The sequence below is a fragment of the Gallus gallus genome, chromosome Z, assembly GCF_016699485.2.
Source record: "Gallus gallus isolate bGalGal1 chromosome Z, bGalGal1.mat.broiler.GRCg7b, whole genome shotgun sequence".
Classification (NCBI taxonomy): Eukaryota; Metazoa; Chordata; class Aves; order Galliformes; family Phasianidae; genus Gallus; species Gallus gallus.
In genome coordinates, this window is record NC_052572.1 from 67,703,793 (window position 1) to 67,729,572 (window position 25,780).

The 25,780-nt window shown below is 39.7% G+C and overlaps 1 protein-coding gene and 1 long non-coding RNA gene across 10 annotated transcripts in view; one reads left to right on the plus strand and one right to left on the minus strand.

The window, feature by feature from the left end:
- Nucleotides 1–15,219: 15,219 nt before the first annotated feature.
- Nucleotides 15,220–25,780, plus strand: part of NPR1 (natriuretic peptide receptor A/guanylate cyclase A (atrionatriuretic peptide receptor A)) — a 52,546-nt gene continuing 41,985 nt past the window's right edge. For 4 of the 9 annotated variants that reach the window (XR_006932457.1, XR_006932458.1, XR_006932459.1 and 1 more), the window contains exons 1-2: nucleotides 15,220–15,857; nucleotides 16,003–16,164. Coding sequence is in view for 3 of the 9 variants with exons in the window: in XM_040656178.2 (XP_040512112.1) it covers nucleotides 16,129–16,164 (36 nt within the window). In the remaining 6 variants the exon portion in view is untranslated. Of the gene's footprint in view, nucleotides 16,165–21,513; nucleotides 21,649–22,832; nucleotides 22,963–24,383; nucleotides 25,526–25,780 lie in introns of all 9 variants that reach the window. The other 5 variants (XM_040656181.2, XM_040656183.2, XM_040656182.2 and 2 more) reach the window with 5 other exon arrangements.
- The window catches only part of LOC121108471, a 30,557-nt gene continuing 21,609 nt past the window's right edge, over nucleotides 16,833–25,780 (minus strand). The window contains exon 7 of the long non-coding RNA XR_005842996.2: nucleotides 16,833–20,720. This is a non-coding gene — a long non-coding RNA (uncharacterized LOC121108471). The remainder of the gene's footprint in view (nucleotides 20,721–25,780) is intronic.

The following is a 25,780-nucleotide window of genomic DNA, read 5'->3' on the forward strand; positions in this document are numbered from 1 at the left end:
CATGACTCCAAAATAAACTGATGACAAGTCTGTGGGTTGCAAGTGCAATGTACCATTTTATCCGGAAGCAATTTCTCTCATAGTAAAAGATATCTTGGTGGTGTAACCTCTCAAATTCAGGTCAACACAAGGAACTTTGTGAGAAGAGCATATGTGGAGATAGAGAGGCAGGAGGGAGAAAACAGGACTGAGATTCCAACAGATCACTACTTTCAGCAAGATCTTGTACTCAGAACATCCAGAACATGAGAAAACGTTAGAAGTCTGATGATGCATAGCCCTCTCACTAACTGAGTACAACATCAGACTGTGACATCCGCAGTTTGCACAACATGCTGTGCTATCTCTGCTGACTCCAGGCTTCCACTCTCACTGCCTAATCTTTAATTTAATTTTATGTAATTTATGTTAGTCTTTTCTCCTTGGGCCAGTTCCAGTGTCTTCTCTTGCCAAGTCAAAATTCTCCACCCTTCAAATCTCCCCCTATTCCTTGTTATACTGAAAAGTTAATTCAAAAGCAAAGCCCCATCTCAGAGGGTTAGTCTCTCCACTCTAATATTTCCACTATGCATTTTGCCTTTCTTTTACTACTATTTTCCAGCAGTCTCTTTCACTCTCAGTATCTGGCCCTGAGTAGTCTCCATACACACACAGATGTTTAGCTGCTTTACCTTGGTATTCAAACCATCTTTTCATTCCACTCTAATAATGTGGTCTCAATAGTAGGGTCAGTGGGAGCCAGGAGAAATTCACTGAACATACCTCCCACAGCTGCAGCTCCAGCTGCAGTTATTGCTGAATCTGTTGAAGACAGAATTGTCAGGCTTGGCCAAAGATACAGTACTGAAGACCAGACAAATCCACCAGATATTCATCAAGAAAGTTTATCTCAATGCTAAGACTTTCATCCTGTAAAAGTTAAGTTCCTTAACAAGATGACAGTAGAATTATGCCAAGGAAAAAGATGTGTGACATGGATTTCAGCTTTTTAACATGAATGGGACTTAGTATTTTGCCTTTTACTTCATTCTCAAACTATTGTTGCACTACAGCTGTACCAAGAAAACACAGATCCCTCTCAGAACAGATCTAGCCCTTCTGTCTTCTCCCAGATCTTGAAGTGAGCTTCCCAACATCTCCTTGTTCTGAGGAAAGTTTCAGCCTGAGGTTAGTCTCAGACTGTTTTATCATCCTGTGAGTTAGAGCAGCCTTTCATATTTGTCGTCCAGAGGAAACAGAGGAAACTTCATCAACGCTCAAGTCACATGAATTGTGCCAAGGGTATGAGGACAGACAATTTGCTTTACAATATATTGGCCACAGTATTTTGCAAATGGTGAGCACTTTTTAGATCTTCTCAGTGAATGCAGGGATTACCGGAAAGGATGTAACAAGGCAAGCCAAGAGTTTTCCCATATGGTCTTGCAGCAGGATCCTGTTGCTCTTTGGCCATTAGGTGTCAGAAAGCAAATTTACTGAACATTTCTCCCTAAGTCTGAGTTCCCTACTTTTTATCAGTTGAAGGCAAACTTCAAAGATGTATTTTGACAATACTGTGAAAATGTGAAATTATGTACCATAAATTGCACAGAAGAAAATAAGTGAAAATTCTTGGAGGAATTTTAAGACATTTTCCAAGAGAATAGCCCATAATACAGCCCTATAAATTGGGTAAATGGGAGTAGCTATTTTCAGAAAACAAAACAATCTAAAACATGCACAGGTTTTAGCTATGACATCTTTGATTTTATAGTCACAACAGCTTGTGAGTTTTATAAAACAAAAGAAAAGTCCTTTCAGGGCAGATTCTTTTCACATCTGAAAGAACAAGAAGCTCAACTTGGGATAAACAGAAGTAGCCCACACAGTTCAGTGTAGAATACGTACAGTGTTGAATAGTCAGAGACCCAAGGAACTAAAGCAGCTGTTTAACAGAGATTCCAGCAGAAACAGAGAGGAGTATGAATGTAAACATGCCTACAACATATAACATGAAGCTCTCTGTAGTTCCTCTGTGTCTGATAAGAACAATAATTCCTTTTCTAAGGGCACAGCAGAAACCAGTGCTGGTTTCCTCCTAAAGACCAAGCCCGGCCTAAGGTTCAAACTGCAGAAGACAAGGCAGAATTCATCTACAGTGTAAATTGCTGTGGAGACCCAGGAGATGATGCTTTAATCCTGAGGTTATCACACACTTCCGTTACCAATATACTGGAAGAAGCAATGGTCTCAGCACTGAGTGCAATGAGATCTGGAAGACCTACCATGAACTATGTAGAAGTAATTCTGGTTTACAGTATTAAAGATTCTGTTTGTTTGCATGTTGGTGTGTTCCATAAGACAACTGGCAGGCCCTTCCCAAGTTCAGTAAAGTTATGGGCAACACACCTTTTAAATGTTACCTGTTTTTCCCTGTTACATATGTCTAGCATGCACCAAGTATATCCTCCGCAGCTCCTGACAGAGCTCAGACATAGCCTGAGCAGAGGCACCTACAAGCATATAAGCTTTTATTTTACACCTAAGTCTTGCCCATATTCCTAGGCTACCTGGCTGTGTCTCCCAGGTTCTCAGTGCAACAGGCTGCTGGCTGTACAGCATATAAGCCACAACACCTTCATCCATATTTTTCAGTGGAACCAGTCCAGAGATACTGCTCTCCAGAAATCTGGCCTTCAATGCAACATGGTCTCTAAGGACAAACTCTGCTGCTTCAGAAATCAAATTATCTCCTGAAAACTTGATGCAGCATCACTCATCCCAGAGCAACAAGCTCTTGAACAGGGTGAAAATACAAGACCCAAAGAACTCTAAGGTTTACATATAAGCATATATTCAATGATCCGCAATGATGTGCTGTCATGGTAGGTCATACCTGCACTGCACCCAAAACGTCAGCAAGGCTGTGGAAGTTTCAGGATCACAGCAGAATTCATGTTGATAATATCAGGAGCAGAGCAAAGAGAAAGAGAGACATCCATTAATGATTTTTTCCAACAGAGAAGGTTAGTACAAAAGTTGAGTGTGCTCTTGATATCAGAAAAAGAATAGATCTTCTCACCCTTTCATTTCACAGACTCCTCTAAAGCAAATTAACAAAGACCCTACTAAAAACTGAATTAGATGGCATTTGCACTAGTCAGAATGAACCAGAGAACAAACCTGGTTTAGGTCATCAGTAAGAACAATATTTAAAGAACCAATAGTGTAAAGCTTAATCGTACAACTGCATTTGCATCACTTCTTACTTTTCACCAGATCACATTCTTTACCCAACTTATTCCCATTACAAACATGGAAATGGAATACCACATTTTCTGTAGCAACTCATGTTACTGATATCTTCTGAGGTCTTATAGTCATAGGATTGCTATTTCAGACCTCAGGGTGTTTTCTCTGATCAGAAAGCAACGAGCAGCATGGTACATTTGTATAGTTTCCAAAGGAATTTCAGTATGGTTAAGAGTTCTGCAAATATAATTTTGGGATGTTATTATTCCACTTATGCAGGAGTTTATGCAGGAGGGAAAAGGAAAAGTCTTAACCTCTGTTTCCTGGCTATAAAGATATTCACTGCTCCTATTTCACAACTTTGCATGCTCTTGCATTTGAGTTACAACCACTATAGTTAGAACTAGAGATTCTTGTTACTTCTGGTGCACAACCAATCTGGGTCTTTCAGATCTAGTGGTGGTCTTCAGGTCTTTGCTGAGACACAGCTCTCACTGTCACTCATAGGTTCAGTTTTAAATGTCCTCTAGGTACACTTCAGCACGTGCCCACAACCAAGGGCTTGGGGATCACTATCCTCTAACAGCTAAGCACTGCTGCTTTCCCACAGCTCTGCAACAGGAGTTGAAAATGAACCCAGAGGATCTTCTCTCCCCTGCCATGTCCCATGGTGTGGGGCAGCAGCTGGTTGAGCTATCTGTCATACCTCTTGACATAACACCCATCTCACCCATCTCAGTGCATTACGGGGCGAAGCAGGTGGCACGTTCCTGCAGGAAGTCTTGGTGTCTTGGCAGCAATATGGCAGCCAGCTAGTCTGACCATCCTAAGCATGTGGCTGAGCGTCCAGCCCCTCACTGCTGTTAAAGTTATGTTATCCCTGCAGATGTTACGGGCAACAGCTTAGGAAGCAAGTGTTCAGCCATATGGGGCCCTGGGCAGGGAGCCACTGCAAAGAGATTCACTTGGCACGTAGGCAGCATCCTTGGAGGAGATTAAAGCACACCGCTACCGGTGGCAAGATGACACTGGCACATAACAAATCACTTGCAGGAAAGATGGGCTCAGCTCTGACCTCAAGATAAGGCAGGCAAGGCCAGCACAAAATGAGAAATAGACTTATCACCAGTGTGGGTCTGGCAGAACATTGTGAACTAAGGGTAACTGAAGAGGATGGAGATTATTCCACGCAAACATCCAAAGGTCTGTGGCTAGTTGTGTCCTCCGGTGCCCTAGAGAACAGACTTCTGGTCCTCTAAGCTAAGCGTAATAGAGGCTGTCTGTGTGAACAAGAGTGTAAATGTCCACAACACAGCCACGATCCCAGACACGTTTTAATAAAGAACTGCAGAGAAAGAAAAATCCCAAAAGATGGCGCTGATTAAATATATTGTCCATAATTTAAAAAGAAAAAGAAAAAAAAAGTGCTAAATTTCTTCATGAACTGCTTTACAGTGAGTGCATGCTATTGCTCAGTTGCACCCCCAAGCATGCTTCAAAGCAGTTACATATTTGTCTTTCTTCTATTTTAATTTCCTTCTCAACATAAGGCCTTTTGTCTGTGATGGCATCACTCAATTCACCATGGGAATTTTTATCTTCAGTATTACCCAGAACTAAGATTGTATGATTAATATAATTGCAACCCAAATGGTACTCACAGTGAAAAGTTCACGAGCCCGGATTTCTACATGAATATGAATGTGTCTGTAAAAATTTATGAAACAGAAGGATTTGACAGGAGAGGGGGACAAATTCATTATTTTTACACTTACAACCAGAAAGGCTATGGTTATAAAAATTTGCTCATAAAGTTTCATACCGACATGCTGTGTGTTGCACTGCCTTGCATGGTGCCCTGTAAGAATATCTATTTTAATTAAACATTATTTTTTTATAGTTTTCTGCTTCTATTCACACCCAACATACTAAACTGCCTTACAGATCTAGCACTAAGGAGTTTGAGCAACATCAGGATCTAGATCTAGACTGTTTTAAGCTACTGAATATAAATAAATAGCATTCTCACATTCCTGATGCAACTGTATACATCAGTTACTGATAGCAAAACAAAACAAAACAAAACAAAACATGTCTGTGATCTCTTAAAATCACAATTAATTTTTAACTATACATTCAGTTATGTGGTACAAGCGGGACTGTTTTGATTATCTGTCTCAATGGCTTTCATCAAAATGTCAGTGTTCAATCTCAGCAATACTTAGGCGAGATTTTAATGGAACAGCATCCAGAAGAGTGACACAAAGATCAGCTTAAGTGTGAAAAAACAGAGCTATCTAACTGAATCCACTTCCCAGGTTAATAAATGAGAAGAGCCCTTTCCTGGGAAGACTGATGGTACTTGGAAAAATACAAAACTAAATATAAACACTGCAGCCCTTACAATCAGGCTGGTAGTATAATGTAGAACAAGCACTGAATCAGAAAGCTGTGGTAGGTGATGAAGAAAACAAACAGTAGCCAATGGCAAGTAATGCGAGGCTGCATCTCAAGCACCTCACACTGAAGAACAATCCTCAGGGATGAGTGGCACTGTGGGTGCAGACTGGTGTGCATTTTGCCCTGGATTCTGGGTGCTGAGGTGTCACAGGACCACCCTGGCCATCCCATGTGACCTGGTGCAGGAATCTCCTCCAACAAGTGGAAGCATTTCTCAGTGTGTACAGCATAGGAAAGCCGTGTCTGAGACATAAGCCTATGTCAGTCATCCTCTCATACACTCATTATTAAGAAGACAATTAAAGAAAGAGTGGGGTTAAGAAGGGAACCTCCCAAGAACTCCAGAAGTGCAGGTAAAGCAAATACGAAGGGACTCCCTGCTTAGCTTTTTCAGACACAGCTTTTTCAGACACGAGGGACAAAACACTGTTTGGAAGGAACTGATGTCACTGCTAAAAGCAAACAGAAACAGTTCAAAAGAGAAATGTAATAAAATGATACTGCCATAATAAGACAACACTGGCACCCAGTGGTATTCAGAAGAGATCATTTTGTATTTTTATTTTTTTTTTCTTAAGAGCAGTATTTTCATTTGAAATAGATTCCTGATGCATCTTCTTGGTTAGTAAACTTAGACATTCTTTTCCCATGAAGCCCTGAATTAAGACTGATATGTTACTAAACAAGATGCAGAAAGGTTTTTTCAGCAATTCTTGATTCAATTTCACTGTTGAATCTCATTGATTCAACAATGTCACTTGTGGCAGCAAAAAATTAAAAGATGCAGAAGTATTTAAGTCCAACAGATTTAATAGCAGCCAGGCAGATCAGAGAGAGACTTCCAGTCCCTTCAGATTCTGTGCAAGTTCCCATACCAGGACGTCTGCTTTTCTGCAATAATATCTTTCCATGCTAGAGGATTTGTTGAGCTGATAGTCCTGTCCTTAACACACTTATACCATGTCCTATTTTATTGTTTAGCTATGAAAGCACTAAGCACAAGATAACTTAGTCCCCTGATCTTTCTTATTTGTGCTATGATAAGAGGAGTGGATTATCTTTGAGTTATATTCTATTAATATTCCAGGGGAAGATTATGAGGAAGAGCAGGCAACATACTTCTAGCTCATTATTTGTCATGGAATACACAGTGCGGTGGCAAAGTAGCTTTTCCTAATTTCATTGGTGCCTTATTCAAACAACACCTTCACAGTTGCAGAGTACTAATTAAGAAGTGAAGTAAGATGAAGAAGAAATCTATATCATTAAGGGCAAAACATGGAAAGTAAAGGGAAGGCATCTGCCACCCATCTCAAAGGAATCCAAGCACTCAGATACCACAGTGATCATAGCTGCAAAGAACACTGCAGGAGGAAGTTCTACACATTCTATCCTTTTGTGGTAACATGGACATGGAATCCAGTTGTTGTTTTTCACTTTGAAGCTCCCTGAGCCAGTATATGTCACCTGAAAAACCTGTGCTCACAGAGACAATAGGGAACACTCAGTGCTTGATTTGTATTAGCTCCTTTGCACAGCAAGATGCAATCCAAAGCCTGCCTTCCCTCAGAGAAAGTAGTAGCCAGAAGGACTAGGAAATTACATCTTTTGATGAAAGAAAAGAAAGGAACAGGAACAGGCTTGTTTATGCAGGCCTTAAATAATAGCGAAGAGTAGCAATATTAGCAGGGAACAAAGCTGCACAAAACACGTGGCTCTGCAGTGAAATGCAAGCATTCAGTAGAATACTGCACTCAGCAAGCAAAGAAAAGGGCTCTTCTAGAAATATGCCAGCACCCATAGCATTGTAAAGAGCTTTTCCTTGCTCAATGCTGAACACAGGCAGGAGGTGATTGGACGTGCATGCACATGCCCCATGGCAGGCTCAACTTTCTCTGTGATCTGTGCTGCCGCTCTCACCCATGGCTGTGGGAAAGCAGTTCATTCCAGGAAATACTTTAGCCCTCTTGGAGATGGTGGGTGACCGAAGAAAAGGATCAATGGGTTTTGTGATCGAGACTTCTCCACCCAACCACAGCACCATTTTCTGGTTCCTGCAGACCTCAGCTAGGCTCCACCTATCAGCAACATTATTATCATATAACATTTTTATCCTAAAAGCTTCTCCAGACCATGACCACCGTAGTGGACTTAGTAATGTATATATTTGGTTTTAACACTTCTGTCCCCAAATTGAGGCTTGTTAGGCACATGCCTAAAAGCAAACCTCCCAGCAACGTATGGATTTGAAATTCTGATCCCTCAATGCTCTTATGCACTAATGTAAACACATTGCTTAACTGGGATCTTTACTGAAGGAGCGATACAAATAAAATTACACAATTCACAGAACTAAACACTACAAACCTCATTGACATTACAGTCTGAACAACCTTTGTCAAATTCAAAAATAATCTGGCCTCACATCAATACAGAGAAAGGAAAAATGTAATTACCACTTTTTTTCTGCTTGGCAAAACAGTAAAAACTGGATAGTTCTGTTGAATTAGAGAATGACAGGAGAGAACAGCTTGCAAGATGAGACTTGTAACAACTTGAAATATCCCTTTCTATCTACCAACTAGGTTGTTGTATTTTTTTTTTTTTTTTCAAAGAACAGCTTGGTAATATAAGTGTTCTCATTTACTTCCATAAGGAAAGAAAGAACACAACAGCCCCAAGTGCATTCCAGGGAAATGTCTTAGACTCAGACCTGCATTATAATAGACAATGCAGCTGCCAGTGGCAGAAAGTTACAGGGCTCGCTTCATCAATGTGCATTTTATCTCTTACTGTTTTTTCTCAAGCACTCACACCTCCTTCAGACAGAAATGTTTTGTTTTGTTTTTAATTCAGTTACAAAACAAAAACAAAACCACAGTAAATGTTTTTCTTTTTTTTACCATTTTCCACATTTGACTGGTGTTTGGGATAATAAATTCCACTGTATTGAATGTCCTTCAAGGACAAGACCAGATGTCTTCATGTTTACAACACATTATTTTGGCATAGCTTGTCAAAACAAAGTCAGTCTTGGAAAATCTGAATGTGAGTGCTTTCACGCAAGTGGCCTCCAGTGCCTCTGTTGGTCCAGGCAGCTTGAAACCATGTGGTTTTAAATCAAGTACCCAAGTGTCCATTCTGATCACAACATCCCAATGCACTCTTTACCTTGGAAGCTAACTTCTGTCTCTCGTTCCTTTGACAGTCACTTATCTCGCTGCCTGATAGACCAACCACCTATAAAGATTTCATGCCCGTTTATGATGGCTCAGGTTCATTTTTCCTCCTTACTTCCTCCAAACGAGCTTCGCAATGAGTTCATGAGTACATAGAACTGACAGGCAAAGAAAATTTCTTTAGCTTAGGAGGCAAAGGAACACTGAACAATGTTTCTCAGTTGTGTTTCAGTTTCTCCCTTCATCCAAAACCTGAAAGTATCATCTGTTTCTTGGGAGTGAGAAAGTAGATTTTAACAGGAGGTTTTCAGCGGCTTGTGAGGTTGTAGTTGTAAATATAGGGTTTTATTTCTTAGATTCAAATATTCAGGTAGAGCTTTGTCTTCTGTATTTGTCATAAGGCATGGGAACAGGCTTTTTTGTTGTTGCTAGAAAGATACAGGTCACGAGGATTCAAAAAACCTTTGGTGTTTTCAAGGGACCATGTTTTATTGTGGTTGGAAGAAGTGATCGTTGCCATCTAAAATGCTAATGTCTGAGATAAATTTGCAAGGGTCAATGGAATGGAGAGCTGTCACACAACTGAATTTAACAGACAACCTGTAATTTTACTGGAGCACTTCTACATACAGCAAGTGATTAAACATGTCACAAGCCCTGAAGTCTCTGCTACTTATGCCACACGCAGCAGTCCCCGTTCCTTGTGCATTTTAAGTTATTTCTGAGAAATCTCTTAAACTTTAATATATACTTCCAGATAGAATTACAGCAACTACCAATACAGAAAGAATGAGTCCTGCTCATGTGGCGAAACTTTTTGTGCTGTTCAGTTCCAATAATTGTACCTTGATTCACTGAAAGGCAAGCAGTTGTTCAAGAGAGCAAAACAGGATTTTGTTTTGCATTACTTTCCTCAGCCCCTTTTTCTTTTTTTGCCACTCCCTTTGATCTGTTTCTTGTTACAGGAAAGCATAGCTTTGCTTTACACTGTCTAGACTCTCATGTAAAATCAAAAGCAAATGAAAATCTATATTAAAGTTAAACCCTAGAATGTATCTTTTTAGACCAGTGGGACGTATTTTTGGACTTAGCTAATCTGGAAGTAAAATCTTGGTGAAGAGCTTTTTTGTTGGTTTGCTTTTCCCCTTAAGTTTTTAATTTTAAGCAAGAAAATCAAGGTCTTTTGGACAATATTGTACAGATGTCATCTGGCTGTTCAGGACGGTGAGTTCTTTAAAGCAGATTTTCAGAAACTGCTGATTTTGTAATGTGAGGGTTGCTTCTGTTGCTCATTTGATGATCAACACAGGTCCTGATTGTTCACTGTTTCAATTTTTACTGTATTACTGAGTCTTGTAAGGCCACAGCTTAGAAGGCTGTGGTTTAGAAAACCACAGAAGTTTCAGGAGCTCAGTGTTACATGAATATTACATGTTCTATCATAGTAAATGATGCAGCAAACAAAGTGAGCTGGAGAAGCAAGCTTTACGTGTTGAAAAGAAATGCATCAAAGAAAGCCTGGTTTCAGAGAAACTGTAAAGAGAGCAGGGAACTGGAGTAAGGGGCTTGACAGAGTTGATTTTATGCCAGCACTCTGAGCAGTAGCAGCTTTACCTCAACCCATCATTCATCCTACTTCACTAGGTAGGGTCAAAATTTAGGCACTTAAGTGCTTTGTCCTCTCTGGGAAAGTGACATCCCATCAGGAGGTATAGATGGAAGACTCATGGGAACAGCTCTGAGAAAGAATATTTTCTCAGAATATCTTCACAGTGGGGTATAGCTGTGTGCCACTAAATCATGTGCAGAGAAAGAGCATCACAAACCTGGCCAGAATTGACAGATTCCTCACTTTTCTAAACTGAATGGCAGCCTTATCTGAGGGCAGGCATGGCTTGAATTGTTATGCGGTCAGTGGACTAACAGAAAGCTTGTGTTCACTCCAGTACACCTCCTGGCCTTTCTCATCTCCATAGCTGTGTTTTTTCACCCTGACTGCCTCTTAAAGTCCAGATAGTTTGCAACCCATGTTTCCTGCAAGCCATGGGCAGGCAGGAGGAAAACAAATCTATCCCCAGAGTCACTCCTCTGCTCTCTGTACAACCCAAAAGAAAAGGCAGTGTTCCAGTAGTTTGGTTGCCATGTCAGTTACCTCAGCCAAACACTGTGCCATGAATTTGAATTAAATGAAGTGATGTGGATCTGTCAAACAAATTACCATGCCGAAATCAAAAACCTGTTTACATTTTACTGTTCAAAATCAGAGGACTTCCAAGGCTGCCATATCCTGGAGAAAAACAATTCAGATGATGTGCAAGATAAAAAAATGCACTACTTAAGTAACTTAGTGACTGTGCTAGTTTTATAATATTCAGAGACATGTAAAGGACATCCCTGAGCCCCCTTTCAAAATGAAACAAGAATCTTCAGAATGGTTTCAGAATGACTTGATGGTGGCTGCTATGCAGTGGAACGCTCACAAGAACAGCGTGCACAAGTTTTTTCTGAAGTGCTCTACTCTAGCCAAGAGACAATCCAGAACCTTTGTTCTGTCATTTATTCATGTCTGCTACTTCAGACACCCTTAAATGACCATGATTCACAGCATGCTCCAAATGCCTATCAGCTCAATAATTATATACTAGCCTGCCATGGTTGGTAAATAGTGGGCCAGAGGAAGAACAAACAATGGACTGACTGCAGAAAAGAACAATGGTGCTTGTGTTGATTTGTATGAACACATACAAGACACATGACCATGTATGTCTTCTCTTTGATGCGTCTACTAGTTCTGCCTGTAGAATCTCAGGATCAAGCCCAACTCATTGTTTAGTGAGAAAAAATTGCCAAAATTGTCAGACCCAAGACAGTCATTATACTGAACAAGTTTGATGTGTTTTTTTTTTAACTACATTTGGATGTATAGATCAAACAACTCTTCGAATACATATTTGCATGGGTTCATGCATATCTCATGTACAACGGAATTTAAGCATTTTCTAGAAATAATTAATAGGGCAACTAGAAATGAAACCTTGACTGTTTGAAAAGTTTTTCGAGCAGATTAAAAGTAGCAGTTTAAATAGAATTATTTTGCCCTGTAATTTCTAAAGTGACAAGCTGATTCCAATTTATCTTAGCAGGAATTGAAAGCTGTCATTATCTAGCAGCTATTTGCTGGCCCATATGAAATGAACTGACTCAGTTAACTTGGCCCAACCAGGCCTGTAGTCATGAATATGGGAATAATTTTTACCGTTTAACAGGGAACAAGGATAAGTGAACAGCACATGCTGTAATTTCATTATGGAATGCAGTCTTGGTCAGCCACTATCCAACAAATGCATTTTAAAGTGTTTCCACTGAAAGACTTTTGGAACATTTTGTCTACTACTGATTCTCACATTTTTTAAAGTGAGAAATCTCTAAATAAACCTAGCAAAAATTCTGTATCCTGATGGATGACATCACAGGAAATTGTTGCCACATACTTAATTCTACAAGAGAGTAAAATGAAATCTTTGATACAAATTCACTCACACTTACAGCTGTTCTGTTTTATTCAATGGTATTTACTAAGATATATAAATTATTTATTTCTAAACAGTTTCTTCCCCTTTTCATTAGTCGGGTAGCAGGATCACCACACCCCAGGTATACTAGCTGTCTGTCAAAGAGGAGCCCAGCACACGTACACAGTCATATATAGCATCCAGTTCTTTATACTGTATATTTGTCTTACATCTCCAGTGATGGGCATTTGGCAACAGAAAAAGTTGGCTTTAAGCTTGCACAGAAAATTTCCTTGTTCTCCTAATTAAAACAATGTTAAAAAGTGCAATACAAGCAGAGTCACACATTTCTTTATATAGCACCACTCATATTAGTCACATATCTGAAGTTATGTAACAACTGAGACTGTGGTATAATAAAATGTAAGCAAAGCTAAGGGAGTGTAAAGTCAGGTACCACTTGTTGTGTGCATGTCTGTGTGGCAGCTGTGTTTCCGTAGCTGCTTAAGTCTCTTTCCTTCAATAATCACCTGCTTTTTCAGAACATGTATAAAAACATTATACCAGCTACCAGCAAATGAGCAAATTTCTTAGTACTTGTCTAGCTCTTAATCTATATTTTTCAGTGCACATATATACAACATATAACTTAGCAATTCCTGTGAGTTTAATAAGTAATGTATACTTACATTTCTAGTATTGAAAACACAGAAAACACAATTGTGATGATTGCACATTCAGAAAGGAGTGCTAAAGGCATCTAAGTCTAGGTCTAATTAAGCATTTTCCAGCTGGTAGAAAAGCTCTGCAGCTTCATGTTTATCCCCAGTGCTGTCCTGACACTGCTTTCAGTGAGTTTTATTTGTATCACACAATGAGCTGGGGACATACTGCCACAATTTACAGACTGTATTGACATGTACACCGTGAAACACCCTAATTTACCTCATGAACTGAGGGGAAGGCTCCCCTCATGCTCCAGGGAGATTCAGATTGGATATTAGGAAGAATTTATTCTCAGAAACAGTAGCCAGGCATTGGAACAGGTTGCACAGAGAGGTAGTGGAGTCACTGTCCCTGGAGGCATTCAAGAAACATGTAGATGTTGTGCTAAAGGTTAAGGTTTAGTAGGCAATATTGGTGGTAGGTGAGAAGTTGGACTAGATGATCTTAGAGGTCTTTTCTAACCTTAATGAATCTATGATTCTATGATACTGAGGTACCACAAACTGCAGCTCTGCCGTGAGGCCTTCCAGATTACACTGCAACAACAAAAGAGCAGAAGCATTCAAGAGGTTGCTAGACAGCTAGCACCCTTTAATCATCTTGAGTAATCATGCTACTGACTAGTAAACAATACAAAACAGATCAGTACTGCTAATTAGAGGCCATTCATCTTAATACTATTTTACTGAGTTTTCCTGAGCAATGTATTCATACCTTTCCAGAATTGTAGGGCTTTTAAGCGTGAAACCCACATCACCAATTTGTCCTCATAGCATCAACCGAGGAAAACATAGCCAAACTTAAGGAAACTGTGCCAGAAGAGCAGCTTCGTTCACCACAGGATGAGCATGGGCCACCTAAGAGGGGGAAATTATCAATATGCTTTACAGCAAAACTGAGAAATTTAAGAATTGCATTTCAGTTCTTTGCTTTACTGAGCAATTCTATCCTCTTTTGGGAGATTTCTCTAGAAAGAGGCCAGAAAATGGAGGGCCAAAATATGGGTGCACTAGTTAAAAAATGTGTTTATGATAGAGCTGGAGAGAAGACACTGATGTTTTTATCATGTTGCGTTACTTCAGCAATACCATCTGGGATAAGTTACTGTATGTTTGGTACCAGACCAGTATTTGTATTTTGTGAAGTGAATGTTCCCAGTGTACTATTTGTTTCTATTTGGTTTGGTCTACTGGAACTGATGCAGCTGCTAATTCTCCAGAAATTCCAGGAGAAAAGACAGTTCCTGAACCTATGGTCTCAGTGGGTTTATTTTGTTTTTGTTTGTTTGTTTGTTTGTTTGTTTTCCCCAGAGAAAGTTTGTGCAAGTTATACCACACCACACAATATACATTCTTGCATAAGGAAATTTTACTATGTGGTAACAATCAGTATGTGTTTGGCCTGTGTAAGCACTATTTCAACAGAGATCAAATAGAGAAAAAGAAAGATGTGTTCTTCCTTCTCTATCAGTTGACACACAGTTTACAGAGTTGAGCACTGATGGATTTTTGCTTTACGTGCAGTGAATTATGTGGTATGTCACCAAAGGAAGAAGGAAAACACACAAGAGGCCCATTAATAGTCAACAGTACCAGGGAGGTGATTGTTGCTCTCAAGCTGCATCTCAAGTACTGTGTTCAGTTTTGGGCCATTGCTACAAGTCACTGAGATCCTGGAGCATGTCCAGAGAAGGCAACGAAGCTGGTGAAAGGACTGGAAAACAAGTCTTACGGAGAGTAGCTAAGGAAACTGAGATTGCTCAGAGGAGACCTCATCACTCTGTACAAATCCCTGCAAGGAGGTTGTAGTGAGGTGAGAGTTGTCCTCTTCTCCCAGGTGACAGTGATAGGATGACAGGTAATGTCCTCAAGTTGCAGCAGAAAAAATTCAGTCTGGGCATTAGGAAAAACTTCTCAGAAATAGTAGTAATGCATTGGAATGGGCTGCCCAGGGAAGTGGTGGTGTCACCATCTGAGCACTGAGCACCAGTCTCCAAAGAAGCCAAAGTTGTGGAGCATTGCATAACTAAAATGCATGGTTTTTTTTTTTTTTTTTTTTTTTTTTTTTTTTTTTTTTTTTTTTGCTTGCTTGCTTGTTTCTCTCTTCACCTCATCCAGTCCTTTATGCACTGAGGCAATCAGCACTTGATTGCCATGCCAGGGTTGGTGGGGAAGGCGGCTGAAGGCAGGATGGAGGACAGGAGACCATGCTACCAACAGCTGGAAACCCCCAGAAAGGCCGTCAGGATTCTAGAGTGTAAGAAACCAGATCGGAGAAACTGTAGCAGCCACATCGCTGGCAACGTGCAGGACCATCCTGAAGCTGCCCAGCTCCTCCATCACCATGCGAACCGAAGCTCCCTCCACTCCGTCCCGACTCGGGCTGCCTGCTCCAGCCAGCCGTTCCCGGACAGCCCGGGCACCGTACGCTGCCTGCCGGGGCCCCTCAGGCAGCCCGTCGCCATCTTCCCGGGTCGCCCCACACCGCCATCTTCCTTCAGGCAGCAGGGAGCCAGGGGGAGGCAATGTGTTGTGCAAATCTGCCATCTGCTGGTGATCGGATGCTTCATGAAGCTGTCCTGACTTCAAATTAGTGGATATCCCCCTCTCTGTCACCCCCTCCCAAAAAAGGAAGAAGAAAAGGTGGGGGAGGAAAGTGTGCGGGTGGCGGGATTTCCACTGTCTCCTTTGGCTGCCACCGTGCTGAGAGCATGAGAAACATGACAGCCAAGGGCAAAGCCTGGGAATCTGTAAGAATCTCACCCCTGATCACTGTATAGCCAGTTAAAACTTTGAAAACATTGGGTGACTTGTCCTTTTTTTTTTCTTTTTCTTTTTCTTTTTCATTTTCTCGCTTCTTTTTTGTTTGTTTGTTTGTTTGTTTGTTTGTTCCAGGTGTCAGTGTTGAGATACAAGCTCTTCCACATAATGGAAGTGTTTTCCACAGTCCGTCCTCATTTTCAACCTGAAGCTGTGCTGTAGCACTAGGGAGAAAAAAACAACCAATCACATCTTCACCCCATGTTGGAGCTCCTCTCTGCAGCCCTGCATCTCCAGGTATGCTGATGGTTTGTGATGCAGACATTTGTCCATCGAACACAACACAAACTTCATCAGTAGCAAACAGTCTGATTTCAAAGAGTTGTGTATTAATTTTTACAGATCTAAATTCAGCATCTGATCAAAGCAACATCATCTCTGATTGTAGGTGGTTTAGTATTAAATGTTTTGTGACAATCAGTAAACTTGGTAACCGGCAGGTGGCAGTTACAGATTGCCACAACTATCAGCTTCTGCTGAGTAACTCTGGGTTCTGGCTGTTGGTCAGATGCAGCTTCCATGTGGTACTTTTGACTGTTTCAACTATCATTCTCTCAGGGAAAAAAATAAAAGTAAAAAAAAAAAAGTTGCCAAGGAAACAAGCAAACAAACAAAATCAGTGTTGGAAATCGTAGAATCATAACACCATAGAATGGTGTGGTTTGGAAGGAACATTAAAGATACAACATAGAACATTACATCTAGTTTCAACCCTCTACCTTGTGGTCAGGATTGCCAACCTCTGAATCAGTAAATCACCTGGTGATTGCAAAAGTGGTAAATTTTTGACAGATAATTCTAGATTTTCGATTTTTATTTTTATTTTTAGTTATTCACTGGAAAGTCTGACTGGTGTCAGGTAACTTGTTCAGTGCCTCACATATTTTTGAATGTTTTTCCTTTGCTGTCATTCATTCTTTATAAAGCTTTGAACTAGTTTTCAAGGCACAATATTGCAAAGAAATTTATGCAGTATTTTGAAAACCAGTTTAATTTATTTGACTTGACTTAGTTAGACAAGTAATTTGCTTTCCTCATTATTTAGTATCTAACTGACACATCTGCTAGTATTTGTAGACACTTAATATTTCCTTAAAGTCAGCACTGAAACTGAAAGATGAAAAGGCAATGTAACATGTTTTTCCTTTCTAGTCTTTTAATTCAAGATGCTAACAACTCTCTAAGTTCTGCGTTCTCAAGAATCTATGGACACTGTATGAACGGGACAACACTTTAATCACTTATACTTTAAGGTGTTCCATCTTCCAATCTCATGGACATCGCAGCAACTACACAAACAATACATTTTACAGTTTCCATTTTTGATTCACCACAAAGCTAACATACGTTATTTATTTCATTTTTTTCTCCAAAGATTTTTTTTTATGCTTAGAATACCCATTAGAAGTGCTAAATTTAATGGAAGGGACTGTATTCATATTTGTGATAGAACAATATTATTTATTCTATTTTATTGGATGAGTGAAATCTTGTGATGTTTAAAGCCACTAAAACATGCTCCTCATGCTTAATCTTGCTTCTTCAATATTTTGTATTTCAGAGATTGTACTGAAAATAGTGGCACGTTCTGGTTGTGTGTAAAACATACAGTGCTTCCTTTTCTGTATCCTCTTTGATATGGTCAGCAGAATACTTGAGACTATAGAGTTATGACTTGGGTGGAGTCGATCCTAGACATCCATACAGGATGAGAAATAAATGTACTGAGAGCAGCCTAGCAAAGAAAGACTTGGGGGTACTGGTGAATTAAAAGAAGCATGGCCAGCAGGATGAAGGAGATGATTCTCCCCCTCTGTTCTGCCCCTGTGGGGCCCCACCTGTTGTACTGTGCCCAGGTCTGGGGCCCCCCGCACAAGACATGGAGCTGTTGAAGCAGATGCAGAGAAGGGACATGAAGATATTAGAAAGCTAGAGGACCTTTCCTTTGAATAAAGGCTGAGGGGCCTGTGATTGTTTGGACTGGAGAATAGAAGGAGCTGAGGATACCACATCACGGCCTTCCAATACATAAGAAGAGTCTGCAAGACAGGTGGAGAAGGACTCTTTACAAAGATGTGTAGTGATAGGCCAAGGAATAACAGTTTTAAACTAAAAGGTAGTAGATTTAAATTAGATAATAGGAAGAAGTTCTTTGTTATGAGGGTGTTTATGTACTGGAACAGGTTACCTGGAGGCGTTGTGGATGCTGCACCCCTGGGAATGGCAAGGTCAGGGCCCACAGAAAGGAGTTTGGAACCTGACGACTTTTTAAAACTCCCTTCTAATTCAAACCATTCTATCATTCTGTGATATAAAGTAGTAGGGATTATTAAGTAATCACACCAACCAAGGGTTTTAAAGATGGGATAAACTGCCCTTAACTGGTACTGTCCGTTGTTTTGAAGGAACTTTTATTTTCTTCCAAAATAGATAACTGAGGCTCGCTATTTTGTATCTTTAGGGAAGACAGTGACATCAGATTGGTGATTAGAAGGCCAAAAGATGTTGTTGGTAAGCTCCTACAAAATGCAGGGAAGAGAGCTTTTTCGTAGTTGGGCACTGTACTATCTCTTTTTAGAAATAAAGAAAAAGAGCAACGTAAAACTCCCAAGATAATAGGACATCTTCAGGTAATCAGGCAAATGCACTATATTTTTCTGAACACAGACTCTCTGACAACACATAGGGCTGCTGCTTGTCTGCTTGTAAGGAAAAGACAAGATGCTTACTAAGCGCTGAAAACTGGCTTCTAAAAATGAGTGAAAATAGATAAAAATGAACACTTGGATCAATGTTTATCACAGCCTAACTGGTATCAGAAACATTTGCATTAATAACAATATTGAGGTAATAGAAGTTGCAAATTGTGCTCTGAATCTCTGGTATTTCAGCCTACTTATAGGAAAGAGGCTACAGGATCACACTGGATGCTGAGTTTTACTTAATGTCAACTTGCTACCACTGTCTTTAGACAAACATGCTCACAGCTGTAAGGAGTGCTATTTATTTTTATTGGTTGCCTAGCAACAACCATACTTCCACCTTTATAAAGCATTTTTCTAATCTCTAGGTTCTTATATAGTTAATTATTCGTAGCCTTGTTTTAAAAATAGGAAAACTGAAGATAAGTGAAGTTTGATAAACTACACTGATACAGAGCAGGTATATGGCAGAGATGGAGCTGGTTGTTCATCTCTGCTGGGCTATACTGTCCTGTTAGCACAATGCTGCTTACATTTTTGAGCTAGATAAAATAATAGAAGTAACTTGCCAAATGATTCAAAATCTGTTGACGTAAGTATAGATATCTCCTTCAGGTTTTTGCTGGCAATGGTATCCTCGGATTTTAGTTTAAATTACCCAAGTTAGTGATAGCAGCCAATTTACTGACAGGTCACTGCCCACCTCTCTTTCTTTCTTTCAAGGAGTTTGGTCTGTCTACCATTAATGACTTTCCTTAGCTTACTCTTGGCTATAAAATTTTTAGACCTGTGCTTTTGAAATGACATCTCTAGGGACTGAAATAACTGGATCATTTAGTTGGAAAGGAAAAGTAAAGATCTGTAAGATGAAGGTGCCTTAAATTAGTCTTCTGAGTGTATGTGTGGGTTAAAAATAGATTGCTTTGTAAAACCACTGAGTAGGCCTCTCATTTGTGGTAAATCAGGATCTCATTGATTGTGACCAGGCATCTAGAAGACCTAATTTAAGCAACTACATAAGTAAGGTTACGTTGAAAGTCAGCACGAGTGCAGTAAGCTGCCTCCTTGGCATTATCTCAGGACAGGTTGAGTAAAAATGTACTGCCATCATAGAACTGTGGTTACAGAGAGAGAGGTTGAACTGACCTTAACACAGTTTCATCATCAACCAAATCATCAACCCCTCCAATAACTTAGCACTGCAGTGCAGTTGTTTTTCACTAAGTAAAAGTGGTAAGCCTGTTGGTTGTTTTTTTAATTGTTTGTTAAATGATTTGTTTAATTTTAGTTGTGGGACCTAGGGTTTTGTCTGCTGGTTTGTTTATTTTGACTGTAGAGCTACAGGAACTTCAAAGCAAATGCTATAAACTCAGTGTCAGTGTGCCTCTCCTACTTACAGTGCACTCAGTTTTTGAACTGAGTTTTTAACTAAGATCAGTTTCCACTAAAGAGAAAATCAGTGCTGCTTTGTACTACCAGAATACATTCCTTTCACTAGTCCTCATCTTCTGGAACTCATTTTCCTCTTTTCTGCAGAAAATAACTATCAGAATGCATGCTGCTGAAAACCTTTTAAGCATGTTAAAAAAAAAAATCTTAACAGTGAAAAAGCAATGTATAAGTGATTAATAAGACTTCAGTTGAAAAGTGAGGTGCTTAAAAATATATGACTGTCCTTCAAGGAGAAGGCTTAAGAAATAGAAAAATAATGGTAAATTGATCATTTATTATACCTAGATTTTGCTACCAATACTGTATGAAATGTTTAATTAAGTGAAAATTGTTGAGAAGAAAATTAAGTTAACACTGGCAATTAATATTCACTGTATTTTCCCCATAATTTGTCAGAGTAATAAAAGCCAACTGCTAATAAAATGAAAGAAGGTATAAAATTTTCAAACAAGTATAATCAGCGCAACACAATTACACTTTCTGGGACAGCTTTGTCAAAGCTGAGTAGCTTATGGAGGAGAAACAATTGAAGAAAATTGCTTGAAATACATCCTAGTGTGCTGAATTCCCAGTGCAGTCTAATGGAGTAGAAATTCAGCTTGTAGTTCTGCAGCCAACACTAAGTCAAGGCTTGTGAACCTAGAAGAAGATAAGAAAACATAGAAGTTATTCAGTTCTGATTTATTTATCAATATGCTGCTGTAATACAAATTCATTCTTTATCTCTGCTTCCACATTTTGCACTTTGACAAACCTAAAATAAAACACGTGTTTCCAAAAATTCACCTTCTTGATGATACTACTTTTGTGTGGTACTAACCATCAGTGTTGTTACTTATAACGAGTCAGACACAATTCACCACTGAGGCAGAACTGTGAGTCTCCAGTAACAATATAGGAATGTCATGTGTACAGAATTATGTTTGAGATTCTTCTCATACTAGAACTAGTGGAATTAAATGAATGTGTTTTTATTGATGTAACTAAAAGTAAGCTTTCAAATAATTACTACAAGAACTTGAAAAATAATTGTAAATATCCTGCATTACCAGAGATACTCACTGTGACAGATTAACCATAGACAGACATTTATCTTTAATTACAGAGTTGATTTTTCATGGCAGACTAGGTAGAAACTTGCCTTGTTCTTTCGCTGTTGTGTATAAACGTCCCTGGGTATGAATTTGAGTCTTTCAGTCTAAAACCAAATCCCTTAATAAGAATGCTTGACACAGGCAGAGCCAGAGATTTGCAAACACAGGTGAAGAATCCATATTAGGCATGTGACTAGAATTTTTTTTATCCGTATGAAAATATAATCTGCCTGACATTTATTAAAAGATGTGTAAGTAAAGTTACTTGCTTGGGCACTGGCAGTTTTTCCTAGCATCTGAGATTCCATTTAGTAAACAAGTGTCTTTACTCCTTGTAGATCTAAGACAAACTGACTATTTCAGCACACTTACATGAAAAATGGACACTGCTTTCTATACAGAAGACAGCAGTAGCCAGCATCAGTTCCAGATCTCATAAGAGCCAGAAAAGATGTTCTACGTGACATTATGAGGTGAGTCCAGATATTCCTGGCTCTTGTCACTCTGGTTCATTTCATACATTTAATGAATAGTAACTACTTATCGCATAGTTCTGAGCAGCGCTTCCCCATTCCTCCATGGCAACTGAGGCTCATTTTTCCTTTAAGGTTCTTTTGTCCTTCACAGTTAAATCAGACCAAACTGATATTTACTCTGTGTTAGAAGCCACAGTTCTTCAGAGAGGATCAGTAAATCCTGCACCTCTACCTGCTTCTGTGCTTGCCTGTCAAGTATCATTCTGCATGAATTCTCACTGCCATGTACCTAGATCTCAAGAAATCACAGGGCAATGTTGCAGTCTTCTACTGTGCCAGTGGGCAGTACTCAGGAAATCCGTTACTGTCAGCTAGTTTCATTTAGCAAACAGAAACTACAGTCAGAAAAAGAGAACAGCATAACAGAGAAGTTGGAGTATATCTGCATCCTGTCAGGGTCACTTTCAGCCCAGAAATCCAGTGAAACACATTTGTTCAATACAGAAGTACAAGTACTTCCTCCCTGTGTGATGCCAGGCACATGTCGACTGTTGTCTTTGCAGCACTCATCACTGATCCTGCCTGCTGCTTTTTGCTTTCTCACCTGGATACTGCCTGCTCTGCCGTGTGCTCCATTAACCATACATATTTTGGTTATTTGAATTCTATTAGAACACATACAGCTAGTCCTATTGGTCATACAAGCCTAGGCAACTATGAGAATTTTATTTTGCTTTCTTCTTTGAAAGTTTTGACATTTACACCCCAAAACCATCACTTCTGCATACTCATCAAAGCTGTTTTACCCTGGTTTCCATGCACAGTAACAAAATATACACTACAACACGCTATCTTGTATAGTATGGGATCATCTTACATAATACGACTTCTTTTTTAAACAAAAGGGCATCCCAAGCACACAGTAAGAAGTGTTGCTTCTTGAGAAAGTCACAGTCTGTGCCACTGGCTACACACTGTGAACAAACAGGAATGGTATTCCATGCTTATTCCATGACCAGAAGTGAAGAAGTGATCTCAGACTGCTTTTCAGAAATAAAGGAATTCTATAGAAAATTCAGATTTTAAATACATTCTATTCATAATACAAACTGGTGTACCTCTATCATAAAAGCTCACTAATTCAAATAGATTTGTTTCTTCTTGACTGTTTTCTGAAGCAGAACAAGGTGTAAGTTGATGTAAGAACTGAACTTACGAGCAGGACATTTATTGAACCACTGTACATCAGAGGGAACAAAAATAACAACTGTTATTTAAAAGAATGAGCCACTTGTGCTTAACCAAAACCACGTAAGTAATCTTCTCTTCAGATTTACCCTAGCTACAGTTCCCCAGTAGAATTTCAATTTATACCTCTTACATAATCAGAGTGAATTTTCAGGGGAGAATTTGACCCTGAGGGAGGCAGGAGGGCTGGAGAGACTTGCTAATAGTCATGTGGTAAAAATAGTCTTTTCATAAGCCCCGCATGAAACATGGAGAATGCCTTGAAATATGCCCTAGCTAGTATCAGAAATAGCCGAGCCAGAGATGAAAAGCATCCTTCTGCTCAAATGTAAAGGGGAAAAATCTCTAAAATATTCTATAATAGTCCTCATGAGTCACGCTCAATGTGCTAATGAGTTCATCCCAAACCACCATTAAAATGGCATACCTTCCTCATCAGTACAGAGGCATACCAGCTCCTTGGGCATTCAGGTTTTCATACACCCCTTCTCTTTTTGAACACAGAATCTTCTAACATCAAGCTAATTTCAAGATCTATACTTCTCAGTCCTCACAGTCTGGATGTTTGCTCTCCAAAAGTAAAGTGAACAAGCCTCACGATCCCTGGGAAGCCTTGCTTTCTGTAGGAGTTGGTAGAAGAGCAATTTATTTCCTTTGTTCTTCTGTCTCTGTGGCGTATCTAGTTTTCCTAACCTTTTGACAAGTAGCCTGACTCTTTAACCCCCTTTTGTCATGAGGGGAGGACACTCCTCGTCCCTGGGGAGTCTTCTATTCTCAAGGCTGAACAGATCCAGGTTGCTCAGCCTTTCCTTATAAGAGAGGTGTTCCAGGCCCTTTATTATCTTTGTGGCCCTCCGCTGGACTCTTTCCAGGAGATCCCTGTCATTTTGTACTGGGGAGCCCAGAACTGGACACAATACTCCAAGTGAGGCCTCACTAGGGCAGAGTAGAGGGGGAGGATCACCTCCCTTGGCCTGCTGGCCATGCTCTAATGTGACAATCAGTAGTGGTCAGTTAATGGAATAGAGCTATCGTTGCTAAAAAATTAAATGCTTGTATAAATTTAGTACAAATCTTTAGATCCACTGCCAGTCTGAAGCGAATGCTATAGGGTAGCAGTATGCTTGGGAAGCAAAATAAATATGTAATAGTATTGTTTATTTAAAAAATTACAAAAAGCCCAGAAAGTCTCAAAGTATGATAAGGCCTGGTTTTGAAGTTAATTCTACGTAGAATTTTGTATGATAATTACGTAGTTAAAATTTAACCAATTGCATTTTTTTGTTTGTAGAGAGTAGGTCTTTGCTATAAGCCATTCTTGCTTTTAGAGAAAGTTCAGGAAAATATACCAAAGACTTCAGGATGAAAGAAATGGTGATCATGAAAAGTAGAGGGGTTTTCATAAAACATTTATGTTTTCTTCTCTGAGAAGAATTTTACTCTATTGCATTTTTTCCTCAGAATATATGTATTTTTTTCTGTAGCATTACAGCAAAGATCTCCTTGAGAGTGAGCTGCAGGGGAAGAGTCCTCCACAAGGAAGGAAGGTGGAGAAGCTGCATGTGACAGCAAGGCAGTCAGAGTAGTATCATTCCAGATCAAGGGCCACAGTGCCAAAACAGAGCATGCAGAACAGGTCTGGAAATGGTAAACAGGGTCAGCCAAGACTGCAGCTTTCCAGGCAAGTCCACAGTGATTTGAGAATCCTAAAGTCAAGTCCGTGTTTCAGAGTCAGGATTGAAATCAAGAGGGTACCTGGTCAGGTATGGGCAGAGGAACAGCATTGTTCTGAAAGAAAACAAGCATGAAAGCCTGGCCTAAAAGCAGCTTAAAAGAGAAAGGTGGAGAGCTTCTGCTAGGGCTTCTTAGACAGCTCTCCCTCACATCACTTCAAAGGAGGATAGCTGTGCTGTCATTGTTGGCTCTAAGTCCAGGCAGCATAGCTTTCAGGAGGGAGAGATAAACCCAGGTCCTGATAGCCTCTGTCAAGATTCTTAGTGTCTCCTTTATTACTCATCAAACACATGCTTTCACAAAAAGGAGAGATTATTCCAAAAAAGAAGTGGCATACCATAGAGAGACTCAGTGGGTATCAGGCTTCTGGCTGCTATTGGTGCCTTTGAGAATTTCCTACAAGATGACTGCTTTAAGAAGTTTAGTAATCAAGGAATTATACAAGCTAAAAAGGGAATGAGGGAAGTATAAGTGAGAAGACACAGCTCAAGTCCTATCTGATGTTTAACAGAGCAGAGCAAGGAATATATGACGGTAGAATCATGCTGACACCCTGTGCATCTACTTACCTTGCTGCTACTGGAAAGTAATAATGACAGCACTCTAGTATGTGCTCTCTGAAGGAGAGAGATACCAAAAGACAGTAGGAAGAGCTAAATAGCCACTTGCCTAAGGAAATAAAAAAGTAAGACCATGGAAAATACAAATCCTCTTTATAATAATGATTTTGTATGCCTAAGATTTTCATTGCAGTTTCTCCTCAAGTTCCTCAGTCTGGGCCTAGCATATCATTGGAAAAAGCAATTATGTGTGCCAGGCATTTCAAAGTGAGGCTGAGTCCTACATCAGATGATAGTTGCATGCAAAAGTATACCTTATTTTATCCCAACAGGTAAGACACACTGGATATTTAGCTTTCAAATTCAATTTTCTTTTCTGTTTCTTCTGCCAGCTCTTGAGCCACTGTGCCTTATGTCAAAGCTACAGTGCAAATATTAGATTGATCTCTGTTTGGGTGCTAAATGTGGCAGGAATAGAGTTGCTGGCTCTCCACTGATTTCTGTCAGAAGGAAAGCACATCTGCCTTTAGCAAAGAAAGCAATGTACTCAAAGAGGCAGAGGATCTTGAATGGCATGGAAATCTTCT